The sequence below is a fragment of the Musa acuminata genome, chromosome BXJ1-7, assembly GCF_036884655.1.
Source record: "Musa acuminata AAA Group cultivar baxijiao chromosome BXJ1-7, Cavendish_Baxijiao_AAA, whole genome shotgun sequence".
NCBI lineage: Eukaryota > Viridiplantae > Streptophyta > Magnoliopsida > Zingiberales > Musaceae > Musa > Musa acuminata.
In genome coordinates this window covers 7,438,928-7,459,368 of record NC_088333.1, presented here as the reverse complement: position 1 = coordinate 7,459,368, position 20,441 = coordinate 7,438,928, and the positions used below count along the sequence as shown (strand labels likewise).

The 20,441-nt window shown below is 35.9% G+C and overlaps 2 protein-coding genes across 2 annotated transcripts; both read right to left on the bottom strand.

The window, feature by feature from the left end:
* Positions 1-319: 319 nt before the first annotated feature.
* On the bottom strand, positions 320-4,643 carry LOC135678551 (ATP synthase subunit d, mitochondrial-like). The gene is made up of 5 exons (XM_065191482.1): positions 4,340-4,643; positions 2,195-2,276; positions 1,030-1,094; positions 798-884; positions 320-691 (listed from the first exon to the last, which is right to left on the bottom strand). Exons 1-5 carry the CDS (start codon positions 4,511-4,513, stop codon positions 590-592), a joined length of 510 nt encoding a protein of 169 aa, XP_065047554.1. The 5' UTR covers positions 4,514-4,643; the 3' UTR covers positions 320-589.
* An 858-nt stretch (positions 4,644-5,501) lies between these two features.
* Positions 5,502-18,654, bottom strand: LOC103991271 (S-adenosylmethionine carrier 1, chloroplastic/mitochondrial). The gene is made up of 12 exons (XM_065191480.1): positions 18,473-18,654; positions 14,793-14,897; positions 14,092-14,174; positions 13,632-13,708; positions 13,004-13,094; positions 10,783-10,836; positions 10,619-10,714; positions 10,388-10,477; positions 8,769-8,820; positions 7,757-7,818; positions 7,595-7,675; positions 5,502-6,071 (listed from the first exon to the last, which is right to left on the bottom strand). The coding sequence occupies exons 2-12, from the start codon at positions 14,863-14,865 to the stop codon at positions 5,955-5,957; spliced, it is 876 nt and encodes a 291-aa protein (XP_065047552.1). The 5' UTR covers positions 14,866-14,897; positions 18,473-18,654; the 3' UTR covers positions 5,502-5,954.
* Between the last annotated feature and the right edge of the window lie 1,787 nt (positions 18,655-20,441).

Here is a 20,441-nt window from a genome sequence, read left to right as displayed (position 1 = left end):
TAGGACCCTCGTTGATGCCTGTTGCGACATCTATGACAAAGGTAGGCAATCGCCTCACTACCGAGCCATTAAGCGGATCACTTGACCCAAAGCTAGGATCATCAAAGCTCCTTACACTTCCCCCGCTGCCACATCAATTCCAACATGGCATGAAAAATGAAAGATAGGGGGCTCATCGGAATTCTATTCATCACAGTTATCGTCGACTAAGAAAGAAAACTCTGAAAGGCCGACATGCAAGCGATTGTCAAGCTCCCGATAGACATATCCGACGGTAATAAAAAATTATGGATATTGAACTGGAAATGACAGTGAATCATGGGAAATTTGGTTGATCGGTGCATAAAAAACTGCTTGCATGTAGATCTCGTTTGTCTAAAGAGAGCCACAGAACAAGGTTATTGGCTAATAGTAAGGAAAAGAAACAAGGGCAAAAATTAAACAGAACGATGAAGCACAACATCGATGACAGTTTGGCAAATCACCTGCTCAAATTGGTACCTTTCCAATGTACAGGGAAACTGAGGATAGATAGATTTATTAGAAATCCCAAGACGTGCCCAGTCACTGAAAGAAAGATGCCGGATACTCAATATCCCCAGTAATCATTTCGAATCTCATCATCAAACTTCTGCTTCACCTCGGGATGGCTCTCAAAATATTCATCCGCTGTCATTGTGCTTATTTTTTGCTGCAAACAAAACAAGACTCTTTCAGAACCAACAAAAATAACAATGGCTATGAAGCAGTAACTAAATTGTGGCAGTGGCCATCATTGGGAAATGCTGCTTCCTCACCTTCATCTCCTGAATTTCAGCTATTTCTTTCTCCAGCCGTTCTGATTCTGCCAAAGATTTCTTTTCTGCTTCTTTTAACTCAACCAGCTGCCGACGAAGAACAGCATAGATAAAAATGAACAGTAATCAAGGGTGTTTCTTGTACCACAGCATTCTTCATGATTCAACCCAAGAATTCTCACCAGGATGTGGAACAGAAAAAGATAGGTATCAAAGAAGTGAGATCTCTCACCAGGGCATCAAATTTGGGTTTGTATTCTGGAGTCACAGTGTCAACATACTTGGGGATTTCTACACCTGCAAATGAATAACACTAAGTCACTCAGCATAAAATATATGAGAGAATAAGCATCTACATATTTAATCAACATGCTTCCATCAAAATAAGTGCTGGATTCAGATCATCAACCCAATGTATTCTCATATAAACTGTCACACTCATCAGCTTTACGATTGAAGTTCAAAAATGGCCAAACTTTTTAATTCCCAATACATATGAAGCTTGTGTAAGATAAAATTTGGTGGGAAAGGATGAAATGGAGTTCAGGCACATGAATATTTGGCAATGTAGATCTCTGAAGGTTGCAGAAGAGAACTGTAAAAAGGAATTTTCTCAGACCTCATTCACATCTGCAGCAAGTCCAAACATGAGAAGATGACTCACATCAGACTGTATTTACTTGTAGCATAATATAGTGTTGCTAAAAATCATACTGAGAAAAGTTGATCTTATCTTAAGTCAAACCAGATACAGATAATTATTTGCACAGTTTATAAAAATAGAATGAGATATTCAACTCAAAAATATAAAAAAATTGAATGTCCTTGCCAAAAATAAAAGAAACTTGTTTAGAATGAACCTTTCCAGTCTTAGTAATCAGAGACAGGCCTTCAATCTTTGTAAGAAGGACCAAATAAAAAATGGGGAAGCTATCACTAAGCCATACAAGAAACTTTGTTCTATTGTATCCACAATATTGTCTTTAACCCTCAATTAGATGATATATCTTTGTGGAAGCCAAAATACTCAACCCCATCACTCCAGTAATACAAGAACTGGCTTCAACAGTCTTATTGGATCAGAATTTAATTGATAATCACTGTGTTCTTAATACATTCAGCATTTATTCTATCCAATACAAATTCACCACAAATAAGCTAAGGAAGATACGCTGTGTTACTTCTGCAACCGGACTTTTCACTGAAAAATGGAGTTAATAACAGTGTATTACAGAAATGGAACATATTTCTCAATATGGTCACAACTTGATAATGTGACTCAGGCATTTCTCAGAGCCTATTTCTTTTATATAATGACATAAGAAAACCTCCATTCAAGAAAATTACAACAAAATATTTCAAGCATCCATCAAAGGCTATCAGGATATGGACCTTACTTTCATAAGCCTGTTTGTACATATCCACCAAGCGCGACCCAATTCCTTTTCGGTAATATTCCCAGTCAATAGGTTCAGGTTCCTACGAGTTATGAAGGAAAAAATTAGGGAACGTTCATTAAAGGAGAAAAGAATTAACACCTAAACAAATAAAGAGAATATTTTGTTTCTAACAAGATTAGAGAATTAGAACAGAATGAAAATAACACTACATGGACAAAAAAAGTCAAACTTATAGCCAGACATGTCATCGATATGTTTGTTCCATCAATTTTTATGTCAAAGGTAAACAAGAGCAATTAATCATTGAACCCGTAATTCAAATAAAAACAGAAGAATTAACAAAAAAGAAGATATTCATATTGAAAAAGAGACAATATGCAAATCTAAGTCAGAGATGATATACAGAATATGAACTAAATTTCATGCATGCATATCCAACAAATGCAGGCAGGAATGCTGCAAACTGCATAGCTTTTATCAGTGGTTGATGCAGAAAAATGCTACTGGCATGATGTACGGTATCCATGTACAATATCCAGCACATGCATAAACACATCTTGAACATGACAGAGGTGACATTGTATGATACCACTTTGCAACATATATAAGTTACCAAGCATGTATACAACACATGGTTTGGAAAACCTTGTGCCAATGTGCATTTCTTGATACAACACAACCTTAAAGAACTAACAAGAAAATGATTGTCACATATCATCCTAAGTCCACTATAGAGTAGGTATTGGGTCTCTGGTCCACTCCCAACACAGGTAGGGAAAGCACTAATTGTTGAAATTGAATGGTAAACTTGTCCTGAGATGGTAATGATGTTGGAATAATTCCTCTAAGCCTTCCAAATTAGTCAAACTACTATGCTAGTCAAAAAGAGGACCAATGTCACACACCTCGGCCCCACTTGACTGGCATAGTGAAGTCTAAGGCAGGCTGCAGTATGCAGTCCCTTCTAGGTTGCATCCACTCCTTAACAGGGCTGTAATCAGCATATGCCTCTGTTATGTAGTCAGCTATGCATGTCTGTAGAGAACTCGTTTGGCCATATCTAGATAATATTGAATCATTTTGTTTTCATTTTCTCTTGGATGAAATCAGACCTAATTTTCCACTAATGTATTCTACTAGAAAAGGAAACAAAATTATACAGATGTTTATTTCCATAAGTTAAAACACAAAAACCTAGAAAAGAAACATACGCTCAACAAGTGATTGGGTTTTCTCTGGTATTGAACAGCATTTTTAACATGTTTGAAATACCTAAAATATCCAGAGAATTCACTTAATTTTGGACGCTGACGGACATTCCACCCCACTCCGCATACCAATTTCCCATACATTAAGATGCTTATGATGGTAAACTCTCTATCCTGTTCCACTATCATTAGATGTATTAATCATTGCAGCATACCTTTTCAATCCTCCATGCTGTTTTCACCAATTGTTTTTCAAATAAGTATTTAAGCAGTGACCATAGCACACACTTATACAAAAAAAAAAGAAAAAAGAAAAATAGAAGAATGTCAACTGTTTAGTTTTAAAAGTATGTTGAAAGAAAAGAGATCATCCTTTCAAAATGAAGATCTCTCACATATAAGTAAGACAAACAGGACACTCTTGATTGACACTACACATATCATCAGCAATCTTCATTAGCAAATAATGAAACAAACATATACAAGGAACATCCTCATGAAATTTCAAAGGATTTACCCTAGAAAAGGTATAAACACAAATAAAGGTGGATACAGCATTTAAGATACTAGGTAAACAATAACAACCTCATCAGGGAAAACCATCTTATTCTAACGCGAACAGTTGTTAGAAAACGGAAGGAATCGATCTCAGCGTCTCCAAGTTCTTGTATCCTTTCTTCACATTGTTCATGTATCATATAGATCGAGAACTCTATTATTAATCTGCGATTGAGATCTAAAAGACGGATTGTCTAAAGCCAGGCCATCGTCCAATCAATCGACCATTGAGATCACACAGTTGAACGTCTCCCAAAGAGCACCATAAACAGAAAAGCACTCCCATAACAGAAGAAAATAGCGGATCAAAGGCCTAAAAGAAAAGAAAACGAAACCCTGGATCCGATATCGCTTGGACTGGAATGGGATTCTATACCTGGGAGAACTTGGTCTGCAGTTGGTGATTGACCTCGTCGAAGGAGCGGCGAAGGTTAGCGAACTCTTTGCGGGCCTCATCGGAGACGAGGACCTTAGCCATGCCGTCCCAATCGATCGACTTGGTCGCCTTCGCGGCCACCTCCGCCACCTTCTTCACCCCGTTCCCGCTCATCCTCGTACTCCTCCACCGACTCTCCTCTTTCCAAAGGCGAAAGCGCCTCTCCTGTCTCTTCCCTCGCTCTTCGTACCGATCGCCGACGGGGCAAGGCGGAAGACAATGGGATGGCGGCCTTCTCGACCACAAGGGATCACCCTGAACGTTGGCTATCTGATGATCGAACGGTCAGAAATGGATCATCAGCACTCACAATCACCGTCTATCTGGAGTTATAAGAGTCCATCAGCACAACCCGTACTCGATCTTTTAGTATTGCGATCATGTAATTTAAAAATTTATATTAAACCTTTTATAATTATAAAAATAAAATAATTGATTTTATTTAGTCTTAACATTATCGATTATAATAATAATAAAAACGAAAAAATAATCACATGGGCCTAATAGCAATTGTCATCGTCGGATGTGACTTACACCCAGACATCAAGTGATGACTCATACTCAAGACATCAAGTGATATAGCCCGAGCGGCAATATTGATAGACTGTTATTTTTTTGCCGAATGGGAAATGTGTCAACGGGAATCCCGACTACCAAAGCTAGTCTAACTAAAATGGCTCCACCAACAACAACGGGGTGAGCCTTGCATATGCCGCTCTCCCCTTTCTTATACCATGCTCAAATAATTGTTTGTTTTATCGTTCATTCACGAAATGATAATTCATCAAGTAAATCGCACGCATCGCCACACAAAATATCGGTTCAACTTTGGGAGCATTTGATTTATTCAGATGCAAGAAACATTTAAATTCAAAAAAATTACTTCAATACACGGATGAGCTGTCAAAGCGAGTAGAAGATGAACATTATTCGAGTTTAGTTATGACTACATGGATAAGAATCTGATCATTTACCATTAGCCATGACCAATTACTAAAAGTAAAGATTAAGAAACAAAGACACTAAAAAGAAATCCACAATTTGTAGAGTTTCAGCTCAACGCATTAGACGGACTCCAAGCAATCCAAGAAAGAAAGAGTAATTCACGCAAATAGGAGTGATTAGTTCAAGTGCATCTTTGTGAAGAGGCAGGCACATGAGCATCCAAAAGAGAAATGACATGAATGAGTCCAGACAAGAGTACACACGTAACTGACCCTACTTTGAACAATGAGTTTTAGCACATAATTGAGAAAGCAAAATCAATTAAATCTTTGATCTAAACTCTTTCTTTGGCACATCCTTTGCAAAGGACTGCTGTCTTGGGTCAATCAGCACATGATCGAGTTTTAGCGTTGGCAAATGTCACTGCAAAGGCTGTGAATTTTGATTTTGATGTGCATGATAAGGGTGCCAAAAGTGTTAAACAAAAGAATATTGATAGGTAAAACCTCAACAAACACCACCTGATCAGATAGAAAGTTTCGGGCAACGAGCAAGACTGTTCATTTCCAGGGGAAGAAAATTTCCCTTGGCAGCACTGTTCTACGGTAGACTAAGATTTCTGACCCTGATCAAAATGGCTCTGGGAAAGCAATAGTTTTGTCCGTTCTAGAACGCCGAAGAAGATCGAACCGCCAATACCAATCCATAGCACTCTTGGTCCGATACCCTGTCAAGAAGCTCAAAACAATAAAAGGTAAACGAAACATCGATCTTCATCAAGAAGCATTATAGTTTGCTTATGCAAATAAAATCTGCATATGGCAAAATCTTATAGCAGGTGGCTCCTATACCACGAGCAAAGTTGTATTCGGAGTTCAAATCGACAGTAACCAAGTAGCATACTTTAAGATTGTTTCATGCGCTAGTAACCATGTAGCATTACTTTAAGATTGTCCCATGCACCAATCATGATTCATTGTGTAAGTTCATGATAGGGCATATTTTGGCATCGCCCACGTGGATCCAGGCAAGCAGACACGACGATGCAGACGTAGAACCTCAAGTACGATGTGGCGTGCAGCACACACGTGGCGGGCAGCCGCTTGCCGCCCCCTCCGTACGAACGACATCATCACAGTACAACCATCCCGGAAAGCTCGGGGCAGCGTCGCGTGGCGCCGATCTATGTAGGTCGGTCAACATCGTACAGAAGCTTTAAGTCGGCCGCCACCCGAGGAGCCGACCCAATGAATTGACTCCGTACAAACAACATCATCACGGTACAGCCATCCCCGAAAGCTCGGGGCGGCACCGCGCCGCGCTGATCCGTGCAGGTTGGTCGGCGCTCGTATAGAAGCTTAAGTCGACCGCCACCCGAGAAGCCGACCACAGTGAATTGACCCCGTACACCCAACTCATCCTCGCAAGTATAAAAGCTAACCCTCCTTAATCAGGAGGGAGAGGCACTTCAGACACTCAGCTCCCCCTAGCTCCACTCAACACTGACTTAAGCTTCGAAGGGGTCGAGTAGGGAAATCCCCCTCCCGACCTCGACCTTTGTGCAAGAACCGACAACGAAGCAGCAACAACCCACCGAGGGAGAACTGCACTCGGGAGACGAAGCTTGGACCTAACCCGACCCAATGTCGACGTGACCCGAGCATCCGCGTGGACAACCTTGCGCATTTGGGATTGGACCGAGCTGTGCTGACACCTCAGCCACGGCGTAAAGGTTCACTAACAGTTCAAAACATGTGTTTGGAGTTGGTGTTCAAACTCATAGATTATATATAAAGAGAGCAATCAAACTGTTGTCGTTGCATTGTTTTCACTAAACTATAAACTAAAGCATTTCTCCAGAACAAAACATTCATATAAATATGACCCTCATAATCATTGCTGCAAGTTACTTCAGTCTAGCTAAATTTTCTGAAAGCCCATATTTCATTTTACCAAAATAGTCCATAATTCTAAAACATATAAGGTCCAACAATGTTGGTACAAGAATTGAACATTTTAAAATACTGGATTGTTACTAGCATTATAGCCTCTGAACAACTCCACTAAAGATACTTTTTTTTTCAATAGTCAAAAACTTGGAAAATAATTTATATGATGGATCTACACACATGGCAGGTCAGAAATTAGTATTTTTCTACAGACAGACATCATTGACAATAGCGTAAAATGGAACCTTCTAGATGGATAAAAAAGATACGGGCAGAAAAACACAATCAGAAACAACCAGACCTTTAAGAAAGCAGCTGGACCTTCTTCTCTCAAAATCGTCTGAGCACAATTAAGTAGCCCCTTGTACTGGTTTGCTGAGCCCTGCAACCCAAGGCAGATGAAGTGGATCATTCATGTACAATTCCTGCACTTCAGAATAAGACTTGAAAAAGATGTTGTTACCTGAACCATTAATCTCGTCTTCATGACATCAAGTGGTGTAGTTATCGCTCCAGTTATTGCACCTGAAGGCCAGAAAGGTTTATAAGAAATTAGAACCAAAACGGTACGATAAAATAATGCTATATCCAAAATGTTACAAGAAAAACAATGGTAGAATCTTTAGTAGATTCAGCCATTTCGGCTAACATGTTAGCTGATATATGAAATCAATAATAGCTACCAAAATTTGACAATTCAATTACAGTTGGAAGATGGCCAACAACTGTGAGCTACTTTCCAAATATGTCAAGGTAGATCCTAATTGTAAATTATTTAAACAATATCAAAATGTCAAGTTAACCTAAAAGATATCAATAATGATGAAGAAATTCTAACATGAAAAACTTGACCACAAGTATGTATCTGACCAAAACTAGTAGCTTGGAGCAAGATTCGCAATACCGTATCATACCGGTATTTCGATCTGGGCTCGGTACCGGTACGGTATGGTACGGTATACCGAACGGTATACCTAGGTGTATCGAGTACTGCAGCACTGCTACAGTGCTACGATGCCTCGGACCGGTAACAGTCGGTCCACGTACCAAAAACCTGTCGGACCGGTACGTACTGGGCGGTACGGCTCGGTACGGCAGACCCTGGCTTGGAGAATGAACAGCCTTCCCAAGCTTCTTGCTGAAGAATTTATACATTTTCTGATTGAATACTTAGTGCAAAGGTCTGTGTGTGTGTATATGATAAAAGAGGGAAAAACTTAAATATAATACAGAACAAGATATTACATAGTTATGACACATTGACTCATGAATAAAAGTTTCATGTGGGACATTTCTAGCATCTCAGACATAGATAGAAGGGACAAGCAGATATTTCGTACCATAGCAGACAAAAGAACAGGCAAATTTTCAGTTGCAAAAAAGAACTACTTATATTTGACATTATAAGATCAAGCCTGCATCCCAAGATATGCATGGAGATGATGTTAAGAAGCACCAGTAGAATTTGAGTTTACCAGCAAAAGCACCAATTATAGCATTCTCTGGATCATTTAACTCCCTCCTTGCCTGCATGAACAAAGAAAAAAAGGAAAGATTTAATTACTAGCTCTCTCATTTCGCATGGTAACAGTATTTCTCCATCCTCATAAAGTTCCTCTAAAAGAAAATTATTATTTTTAGTGATGGCAATAACCCAGGTCAACTCAAGCATTGTGTAGAACCAACAAAACAGAACCAATTTTGGGCATGATGGTTATCGGAAACTGGAACTGGATATTAAATGAGGTTAACACATCAAGACAATCTACAACTAACCTTATCAGCCTGGATGTGACACAATTTATCTGATGTTCACAAATCATCTTAACCCGGTATGTCCAAATGCTTAAACCACACCTGAGCTGGACTTAAAATAGGACAAAGGTTTTTATCCTGACCTAGATTTCAAACAGGCCTGACAAACCCTGGTTTTCCAGTATGTTCAAATGCTTAAACCACACCTGAACTAGATTTAAAATAGAACACCTGAAAACCAAACCCTGGTTTTCCGGTATGTTCAAATGCTTAAACCACACCTGAACTAGATTTAAAATAGAACAAAAGTTTTTAGTCCTGGCTTGTACTTTGGACAGAGAGGTCTTATGAATTCTGGTTTTTTGAGTTGAAACTGCCACAAAAAAAGTATAATAAGCTTATCCCTTTTGTAAGAACCATCATCAATTCTATATATATGACCAACAAGAAGCATTCAGGTTAAAATTTTGTTGCATCACATTGTTTGCAAGAATTCGACATTAACCAATCACCAAAGTAAAAACAAATTGCACAATTGAAACTTATATAATTACGGACAAAGTCTCCCAGATCTAGTAATCTAGGCAAGTAGCAAAAACATACTCCATAGAGGACTGAGTCAAAAAAGTTTCTTGCTTAGATATGATACAGTTGGTTATAGACAGAATTATGTTGCCAATGAAAGAGATATGCATTGGTTAATGATGATGGCAAGAGAAAGGAAAAACCATATATCAAACAAGAAATCCACTGAAACACGATAATCCAACTAAACATTGATCAAGGTGAAGCTAAGGTTTTGTTGTTTCTCTCAGATATGACCATTAATATAACTTTCAAATGGATGAAAATATTCAAGGTTTTGTGCCTTTTTGGTCCTAAATTGAAACTTAGTGCAATGTGTTCTAACATAACATTGACCCACGCAGGAGATTCATGCACTACCGCTCTTTTACTTGTTTCTTTACCATGTTTTGTTCAAACAAATTTATGCTAGAATATGTTATATGCTCTTCTTATAGAATTGTATTTCTATGTGGATCCACCTAAAGAAATTGTATTCTTATGTGATTTTGTCCATGTACCATAAAACAACCTTCTAATCATGTCTACAATGATACAATCACTTAAGCAAAATTTCACGTACTTTTTAGTTGTTAAAACCTTCTTTCTAATAATGGTCGCTTTGCTAAGCACATCCAGGAAAGTTGATGGTCTACAAGGAAAGACTACATACTTCTAAATTCAGGTTATTTGAAACAGATCAACAATCACCTACAAACGCACATGCAGAGCATCTCTTGTCAGTGGAACTACTATGAGCTCATAAGAATCTTACCGCAATCTTATATCCAATTCGAATCTGCTCATATATACAAAATTGTATTGCATCAAACGGTAGATCCCGTAACAGAAAAGAACTATATCCCTGCAACAAAGGGAACCTCAGAAGTACTGAAATAGAGAATGCAACCAGTAATAGTGCTAGAATCTGAGCAAACAATAAATACTGCATTAGTAGCCAAGAATAGGCCATGGTAAACTCATGAATAGACTATACAGCACATACAGCATAAAGACCTCTGAACCCTTCTTTAGCAACAATAAGACGAACAGCATTTGGTGCAGAGGTAAATTGCCCAGTCTGCATCCTTTGTTTAACGACCTAGAAAGATTAACAATCAGAATAAACTTAAGAAAATGATGATTTTCAATTGAATGTAATATCCTCACCTCTGTTGGGACACGAATAAAAGAAGAAGCAGCTCCTCCAATAGCACCTGCAGTCTAAGTGATTTTTCCCATTTCCTAAGAACCTAATATGCATTAAAAGTAACAAGATTCCACCAGGCAACAAAATAGCACCAACTAAGAGTAGACAAAAATTTATACCATATCTATTTCAAGCAACAGACACAAGTTTTATGATCATCAAAAAGACCAAAAACAACAATGCAGCTTTACATTGGAAAAGAAGCTTATGTCAGCTAGGATAATAGAGGATAGCTTTATTCATACCAAATCTTTTATAGAAAACTCAAGACCATAAGTTACTTCAAATTAAGCATAATTAATATCATAATAAAATACAACAGGTTATGCATAGTGTAAAGCAACAAAAATACCATTTAGATGTACAAAAATGACCTGAGAATCAGCAAGCAAATAGATAACTTAACGAGCTAACAAGCAATCTATTGTCTATGTGATGAATCAATCAACCAAGTTTTCTAGCATTTTATATGATCTCCCACAATGCTGACTTAGTTGACACAACACTCTTCCACTAAAAGATTCACATCTAACCCTTACAAAAAAGGGGCACGAAAACAAAAAAAACTATCTGTTTATCATTCTGCAAATATCACCAAATTTACATGTTCGGAAGTAGAAAAGGCCATTATCCAAGCCTTTTCCACATCAATATTGGGTCAGTCATATAGCATGACTTGAACTTCAGAAGGCTCCACGAAATCCTGAATACCCATTATGACCTGCTCTTAGCCTAACCATCAGCCCTCTGAATTTGTTGCTTCCTACCCAAAGCAAGCTTTAAGTAATTGAATAATTTTCATAAAACTAGAGCCTAGTTGGAAGGCAGCAAAATTACATTCTATTTCAAACTCAAGCTAAGAATCATAACAAAATTTCAAATAAACATGTAAACATGTTATAGAATTATATAAGTATACTATCTTGCCTTTCCCTTTAAAGTGAAACTTTGTTCCATAGGTCAAATGGAATTTACTTGCACCAGTAAACCTTATTTATGATATATTCAAACTAAAAACAATGGCAGCCTAGCCATCCCTGTTATGTAAGAAAGGGAACAGAATGCTGAACAAAAAATTGACTTTGACCAACAAAACACAAAAATAACCAACTTAAAGTAAAAGGGTAATGTTGGACCTGTCTGGATGTGTTAAAAGCTGGTCAACACAATTATCCTGATTAACAAATGGATTGAGTTAATAATTAGGAATTTGACCCAAATGATGTGCACTGACCCAATTAATAATTGAGACTAAAATGTTATCGAGCATGATTATTTAGATTGCTAAGTTATTCCAGCCATGTATAGGTCATAGATATGGATTAGATCCTGTAGTTAATGAGTTATTTGTATTTAAAATGTCAGATTAACCATCATCATGAACCTGACGTGACTTAACCTGCATTTAGTCAACAGACTATATAAGTGGGTCAAATAATTTCAAATGCAGATTAACCATCATCATGAACCCAACCTGACTTAACCTGCACCAAATTTGTATTAATTGCGTCACATGGGCTAGGCCGTCAGTTAGATTTGGAAATTTGATGTCACCATCAACAAGGTCCAGTGCAAGTTTAATACTTCCATCCTATTATATAAATCATAACACAAACCACATCAAACTCAAGTAGACCACCTCAACAAACACTGACTGACAAAATGGCCAGAGCGACTCCTCTTATAGTTGATTCAGACACAGCAAATAAACTTTTGAAAAAGAAACAAACCAATTAAGCAACCACATGCATTTGTTTCTACAGATGTTAGAAAGTTCCAATCTCAGGCTGATGTTTTATGTCATTACCAAAGGGTGGACCAACCAGATCATAAATCTTTTAACAAAAGACTATCCAAAAAAGGTCAGGTCCACTGATGTGTGCTGTACTGACCTCACATAATGGTTAAACACATGTAGATGGCTATGATTCATGGCTCCTGATGAAATGTTCACCTGCTATACCCTTTTTGCAAACATAAATAGTAAACATCATATGAAATTTGCATGAACCTATCAAATGAGAAAAATATATCTGGTACACTGGAATACACAAATCATAACATACACTTTGCACCATCCTCACACTTCTAGGCTTCATAACTCCTTAACAAAATGTTTCTCTACTAGACTTCTTTTAGCAAAAGTAAGCAGCAAGATGAAATGGAAATTGTTTAACTTACCAAATGAGCAAAAGCGCTGAGATTCTCTGGAAACACCCTCAATAATTTTTGTTTGGTAGGTTCATATATACCCACAAATATAGCAGAGGCCCTGTTAATCAAATTTGTAAATGTTTCCGGATACTTTTGACTGAATAAAAAGAAAGTAATATCAATACAGCAAAAGCCCTCCGATGCAAAAGGAAATGGCAGTAAATGATCTATAAATTAGGCAATTAGGACAAAAAGAAAGTTAATCAGAAACAATAACCATGCACACCATTTTTCTCCCTTCAAATACTTCAAGGCTCAAGTTCCAGAAAGTATGTGACATAATGAATAACTTAAAAGCAATAAGCAGTCTTGAAAGGAGTGATATATCAGATCCTGTATGGTGATAACGGTGAGATAAAGGCTATTCTTATATTAGCTATGCAGCCAACAATGACAAGATATAGGCAATGTGACAATAATACGGTACCTCAAGTACTGGCCATAATCATAAAAATTACTTTCAAACAAACTAGTACTACGACATTGATAAAGCTTACTTTATCATAATTAAGGGATAATTTAATAACTTAAAGACAGGTAAGTGTATTTTTCGGTTCATAAGAGAATTAATGCAAGTAGTGAATGGAGTACTCACGGCAAGACCCCAGCAAGGTTGCCAGCCAATCCAGAATACAGGCCTCTCCAATAAATTTTGCTCCCACCATGAGCAGCCTATAGAGAGGACAACAAGAAAAAGGTACATTTGACTGTTCTGAAGTAAATACTGTTGGCTCACCAAAGTTCAAAGAAGTCCAAAACCAGATTAGAACCAGAATCTAGTATCATGCAATTAATGTATAACAGTAGCATGATCTTTTGCTTAAAGAGGTTGAGAAATCCTCTTCAACTAGTATTGAACTACTTCTTAAACCACTAGAGAAGTTAGCTAGTATACATTCTGTCAGGTCTGAAGGTACACGTGTATAAGACAACTAACCAACACATTTCCTCTAGCAGAACAATTCCCATGACTTGTTGTTGTTTTACAATTGAGGTCTCAAAGCTCTCAATAGATTATTTCATTTAAAAACTGCAATTTCTGCATAAGTAACTACCTGAAGCCGGGTTTTTATTGTATCTATTGGATATAGAACTGTTTCAACAACACCACCAGCAGTTGCTCCGGCTATAACACCATCTGAAGAGGAGAAAAATATATTACTTTAAACATGCAAGAGAAATATCTAGTTTGAGTTCTGAATACACTGAAAAAGTCAAGAAAAAAATTGTAGTAATCAATATCTCAATATCATGGGCCTTCCTGCATTTCTGACCGTGCAACAAAAGCAGAAGCTTGCAGGCCTTGGACTTTTGCAGATTCAACTTTACCAAAGTCTAATAAGCTAGGAACATATTGTTGGCTGACATATATGTGATGCTTCGAAAACAATTATAGTAGAACATCATCAGTTTGACCTTGATAAGGCAAATAGGCTTCAGCATACACTGATCACCCTACAAACGGCAACAGTGAGATTCCCTGCACTGTGCTGCCCTGTATTTTTTCAAAACCACTAAAAGTTTAATGATATTATTTGTCTAGATGTTCACTGCAATATAATGCCCAACCATATTTCTGAATAGAAAAAGTTTGGTATATCTGAACTTTGAAAAGCAATTCAGTTACCTTGCTAGGATACTACTTCTAGGTACTCCAAAAAGAAAATTTATTGGTCTTGTTTCGATACATTTCTTGATGACCCATCAAGCATGATGATTCAAATTAATTTGAGAAATACAAAGACACAGAAGTTACCACATAATGCACGTAAAAAGTTAAACGGTTCCTCGCCCATGGTGACTGAAGCAAATGGCTTCCTTATTTCCATTGTAGAGTTCGAAAAGTTACTTCTGCATACATCTACAAAATTAAAAATACTTATGAGATAGAAAACAATGAAATTAAAATTGAAACAAAATGGACAAAATCAGCTGTTAGTATTTATCTTAATATTAATAAAAACTCAGCGACCAAGGTTGTCAACTCACTTTTCTACCTAGGATCGTAAAGAGGTCAAGAAACTTGGATCAGACGATCAAAACATAGTATTGCAAGATCCTACAATTTATTCAAAACTAATTTTAAGATCTATACATATACTTAATAGAAATTTATAATTTTTTGTTAAGATTTACTAACTCTAGTTTGTTCTTAAGTTAATAATTATATTTTTATTAAAGTAAATGCATAATTTTATAATAGTAATTCTTATATAAATGAATAATAATTTTATGGTTTTGTGTTTTTATTCCAGGTTTACAATGGCTCGGCTGATTCTCCTTTATTACTCAAGAATCTTACCTTAGAAAGACATTACTAAAGAGGTTTTGAATTAGTGAGGATATTTCTATTGTAATAATTAAAGAATTTTGTACAACAGTGATGATAATTGAAGTAGAAATTTTGAGTTATCAATGTAATATTTTGGTTTCTTTGAACTACAGTAGCATTTATAAAGTAAACAAAAACTCTACAAAGCATCACACCAATATCTTTTGCTCTTCTAAGAATAACATGCAGATCCTTTTTGAGCGGAGACAGTAGAGTTCAGTTTCACTAGAGTTGATCTCAGTTGACCCAATCCACAAGCTTGATGATTTTGTCTTGTTTAAAATGTATTCCAGTAAAATAGGTCTAGGAATTCAGATCCTATTGTCCCCAGACGACATCACATTTGATCAATGATGGGGAAAAAAATGAAACCACAAACAGCTTATAATTGGTTCAAGGATAACAGATAAAGCGAGAAGAGGGGTGGGGAGGAGAGGAAAAAAGCAGGGAGGAGAGAAGAGTAGGGGAGGAGACGAGAGGATAGGAGAGTAGAGGAGTGGGAGGAGATGAGAGAATAGGCGAGGGAGAAGAGTCAAAAACAGGAGAGAGGAGGAGAGGATATACCCAGGGACATGGCGGCTCCACCCACAGCAGCAGGAGGGGAATGCAAAGAGGTTAGGGCATCCTCCTTGCGTTTCTGGAGTCTATGGGATTCTCGAATTTTTGCTTTTACTGTTTTATATGAGGCCTTTTGAGTCGACGGATTTTACCGAGTCAACATGCGAGTCGGCCCACGTCCATTCAAAAACTGGCTCAATGACCAAGCCGACTTGGCAGTCTTGCTCTAGACTGAACAATTCTATGGTCCAGATCGTCATTTTCCTAAACTTGTCAGTGACTATTGAACACCTGAATAGTACCGGAACACGCTATAAGCTAGGTGATGCATCTAGGTTGTTAATCAACTATGTTAGACCTGACTTGTTGGAGTTCATATTAATAATATGAACAAATGAACAATACAGGGCACATGTAATTATCATGTCAATTGTCAAATATACTTGATTAGGATTCCATACTATAAACACTCATGTAATGTTATTTCTGAAGAGTAAGATTTTTGTTGCAATTTCAGGCAACCATTTGGAACCTCTAACTGAAGATTAAGGTGCCAACTCTATCACATCACATACTTTGCCAGCACAAAACAGGCATATGGTAATGGTGACATGATGCATGGTGTGCACGTGTAAAAACAAAGCACATCAAAAGACAAAAGCACAGATGTTGACAGACAGTACACACCACAGAATGCATTATACCAAATACCTATGGTTGTTTAGAATTAATCATAATGTTTACCTTTGCAAAATCTTTTAGTAAGTTCACAAAGGCCTTGTTTCAGTAAGTTCACTAGGACCATCTATATCTTCAGATGGCATGATTATATTCTATTTTCTACCAGGAATAATCTCAATAGAAGCTCGAATATTCTACCATGAATATTACAGAGATTAAGGTTTTGTACTTGATAAAGTGTATTTATGGACATCAATAAACATACAGAATAAGTGGCCAAAAATCACAAATATTGATTTAAGTTGTGAAAATAACTAAAGCTTCCTATCAATGAAAAGCCTCAAGTTTGATCAAAATATTCTATTTTCTACCAGGAATAATCTCAATAGAAGCTCAAATATTCTACCATGATTATTATAGAGATTAAAGTTTTGTACTTGATAAAGTGTATTTATGGACATCAACAAACATACAGAATAAGTGGCCAAAAATTACAAATGTTGATTAAGTTGTGAAAATAACTAAAGCTTCATATCAATGAAAAGCCTCAAGTTCGATCAAAATATTCTATTTTCTACCAGGAATAATCTCGATAGAAGCTCAAATATTCTACCATGATTATTATAGAGATTAAGGTTTTGTACTTGATAAAGTGTATTTATGGACACCAACAAACATACGGAATAAGTGGCCAAAAATCACAAATGTTGATTAAGTTGTGAATATAACTAAAGCTTCATATCAATGAAAAGCCTCAAGTTCAATCAAAAAGAAAATAACCAATTGCCACTGGTTTAGTTAAAATTGTCTAAGTCATGGAGCACCCTAACCCTAGTGATATTGGTCAATAAAGGTTAGTCTATTTGCAACCTTGCAAAGCCCACTAACAACATGTAAAGAAAGAAACCATTAATGGAAGGCGTGAGTGGCATGTAAAATGCCATCGTCTCAAATAGAAGAGTGGAATAAGCAATTGATTAAACAATTTATAACTTTATTGTCAAATCAAAAGGTAAGCATAAGTCCAAGAACGATAGAAAACAATCAAGTGTCAAAGTGAAGCTTGAGTCTAGATGCGTCGTATGCTATGCGAACTCTATACTGCAAAGAAGGGGATATCAACTAACCAACTACAAAGTATAGCTAATATATCCATTAGATTGTATGGTTAACAATCTCAACATAACATCCAATCCAGCTAGTAGTATGATGCGAGGTGACCTGGTGAAATAGTAGGACAACTTCCACTATCAAAGGAAAGGATTGGAGGATCCATGAATGTCACATTATGTCTACAACAGACCAATCATACGAATTAAGCTCCAAACAACAGTCAACTGCATAAGCAGCTTCTAATCAGTCCAAAGTGTGCCGCTTCATATAAAATACACGTTCAAATCACAATGTTAATTAAGCCTACAAAATAGGCACTTGTAAGAATCATTATACACAAGCAATATATGAAGATAACAAAAGACAGGAAGATAGGCTCCATGAGAAATTGTTTTCCTTTTATTTTTTCTTTCATTTTTGTCACTAAAACACATGAACAACAACACTTGCATTGTCCCATTTCTTGTAATCCTTCATATATTTTCTCTTTAGTCTTGAAGTTAGTCGATTATCAAATTATATACATCACTTATACACATGTCTAGAGCTGAACTAGTGACTTAGCGCGGGAATTGACGCCTTGATCGCATGCGGTTCAAATCGAACACGGAATGTTCAAATTGAGGAGCAATACGGTCGAACATGAATAAGAAACATAACCACCCTAAAACTCAAGTATCATACATTTTGAGGCTAATGTGCTGATCAAAATTCAAGAAAGCGCCAAAATAGGAATTAAATGAGGAACCCACCGACGACGATGGGACAAACCGACTGCGGCGAGGTCCAAGATGTGCGCTGGCGACGGAATCCGGGTTCTTACGGGAGGCAAGTTGAGGATGGAAACAGAGACAGAAGAGCCGCAACAGCTCTACAGCTCTAGGGTTTAGTGGATCCGAGAAGAAAGGGCCCAATTGCTTCCCCAGAATTAAGCTGTGTTAAACCCTAAATATATATATATATATATATATATATATATATAGTAAACCATTCAAATGTATTGGACAATATAAAATATTGAATAATTATTAAAACTTGGACAATCTAAAAAGTAATATACTTTTATAAATTATAATTATTTTGATCTTTATTTATAGATTTTACTATGATTTCTTTATATCCCTACGTACATACATATTCTCGTAACACTAATAACAATAAATTTATAATATTTATAAATTATCTTATTACATATTTACATGGTGATTTTTCTAAAAAAAAATATACATTTTAGATATTTTTCAATCTGCATCTCATTTTTTTATTTTTCTCAAATTATACGCCTAATTTAAAAAATATCAAAAATACTCCTCGACAATTTTTCACTAAAATTTTCTAACTATTTTTTTCATCAACTTTATATTATTATATTATTTTCATTTGGCTCATTTATAATTTTTTATATTTTTATAATATTTTTATTTGATTCATGTATAGTGTTTTCAAATCTATTTTACAGTATTTTTGTTATAATAGTAAAAACACTATAATAGGCTAAAAAGATTATAACAGACGAAATTTTTTTTAAGGGATAATTTGAGTATTTTTTAATTATAGGTAATATTGGAAAAAAAAACAAAATGGAAGTATCGATTAAAACCATCCATATATATATATATATATATATATATATATATATATATATCATCATAAGTGATTCTTGCTTATTTTATTATTTATTCAAGTTACATCAAATTGTTCTATCCAAAAAAAAAATTGAACTCCATAGAAATTGTTGGTATTATTGCAAATTTTTATATTTGGTAAATTCTTATGTTTTTTCATTAATGACAACACGAATGATTATATTTATATTCGTTACATCAAATAAAGTTAAGTTTTTTCTTCTTCTAAAGATAGTTACGACTGTTAAAGATACATATAATATAAAAACACTTATATGTTCTTATAGATATTTGCATATTTCATATATGTCACTCCATTAGTATTAATTTTTATAAAATCAGTTTTCATAGGGAAAACAAATATGATATTTTCAAGCATATAAAATCTCATTATCCATTTGGACTATCATCTTATAAATCATGCCGCATTATTTCTTACGGATCAATTCAATTTTTTTTTTGGATTTAAATATTATCATTGGTAAATTACATCAGATTTTATAAATGTAAAATGATGAAATATTATTATTATTATTATTATTATTTTTAATCATAGTGTGTAATATTTCGATTGGTTTTGAAAAGGAATAAGAGTAAGATTAATTTATATGGATCGATGAATGTATTATTATTATTATTATTTTTAAATATTTTGATCAAAGTTAAATAAAATTGATGAATCAATTAACTTATTATTCTTATATTTTATTTTATTTATTTATATTTAGCAATACAGTTCAAACCTGAAAAGAAATCTTAATGGTGAGACATCAAGATTAGGGCATCCCTCGGGAGTCGGACAATCACGGGGAAGGGACAAAGCAAGCGGCTTCATGTCACGTGGAGCTGCATGTTGGGCTGATAGCCCATATTCAGCCCACACCCCCTCTTAACCTAACTCTAATTAAGATTAGGGGGGTGTGGTGGCTGCGTTTTAGAGACAGCTTAAAGCTATAAAAAGGCAGCAACGAGGCAGATCTTTAGAGCGACGAGATTCCAAAGAGAAGAAGGAGAACAAAACAGAAAAGGAAGAGAAAGAAAGGGAAGAAGACAAGGACAATGTAGAGAGACTGTTCACAATCATCTAATAGTGTTC

What these genes read in the sequence shown, in the direction of transcription:
- LOC135678551 (XM_065191482.1), bottom strand. Translation starts at nt 4,513, where the DNA reads ATGAGCGGGAACGGGGTGAAGAAGGTGGCGGAGGTGGCCGCGAAGGCG. An exon ending in TGCAGACCAAGTTCTCCCAG is followed by an intron (nt 2,277 to 4,339) that starts GTATAGAATCCC and finishes CATAACTCGTAG; the next exon opens with GAACCTGAACCTATTGACTG. An exon ending in CTGAAATTCAGGAGATGAAG is followed by an intron (nt 692 to 797) that starts GTGAGGAAGCAG and finishes TTTTGTTTGCAG; the next exon opens with CAAAAAATAAGCACAATGAC.
- LOC103991271 (XM_065191480.1), bottom strand. Translation starts at nt 14,865, where the DNA reads ATGGAAATAAGGAAGCCATTTGCTTCAGTCACCATGGGCGAGGAACCG. An exon ending in AGACGAGATTAATGGTTCAG is followed by an intron (nt 7,676 to 7,756) that starts GTAACAACATCT and finishes CTTGGGTTGCAG; the next exon opens with GGCTCAGCAAACCAGTACAA. An exon ending in GTCCAGCTGCTTTCTTAAAG is followed by an intron (nt 6,072 to 7,594) that starts GTCTGGTTGTTT and finishes GCTTCTTGACAG; the next exon opens with GGTATCGGACCAAGAGTGCT.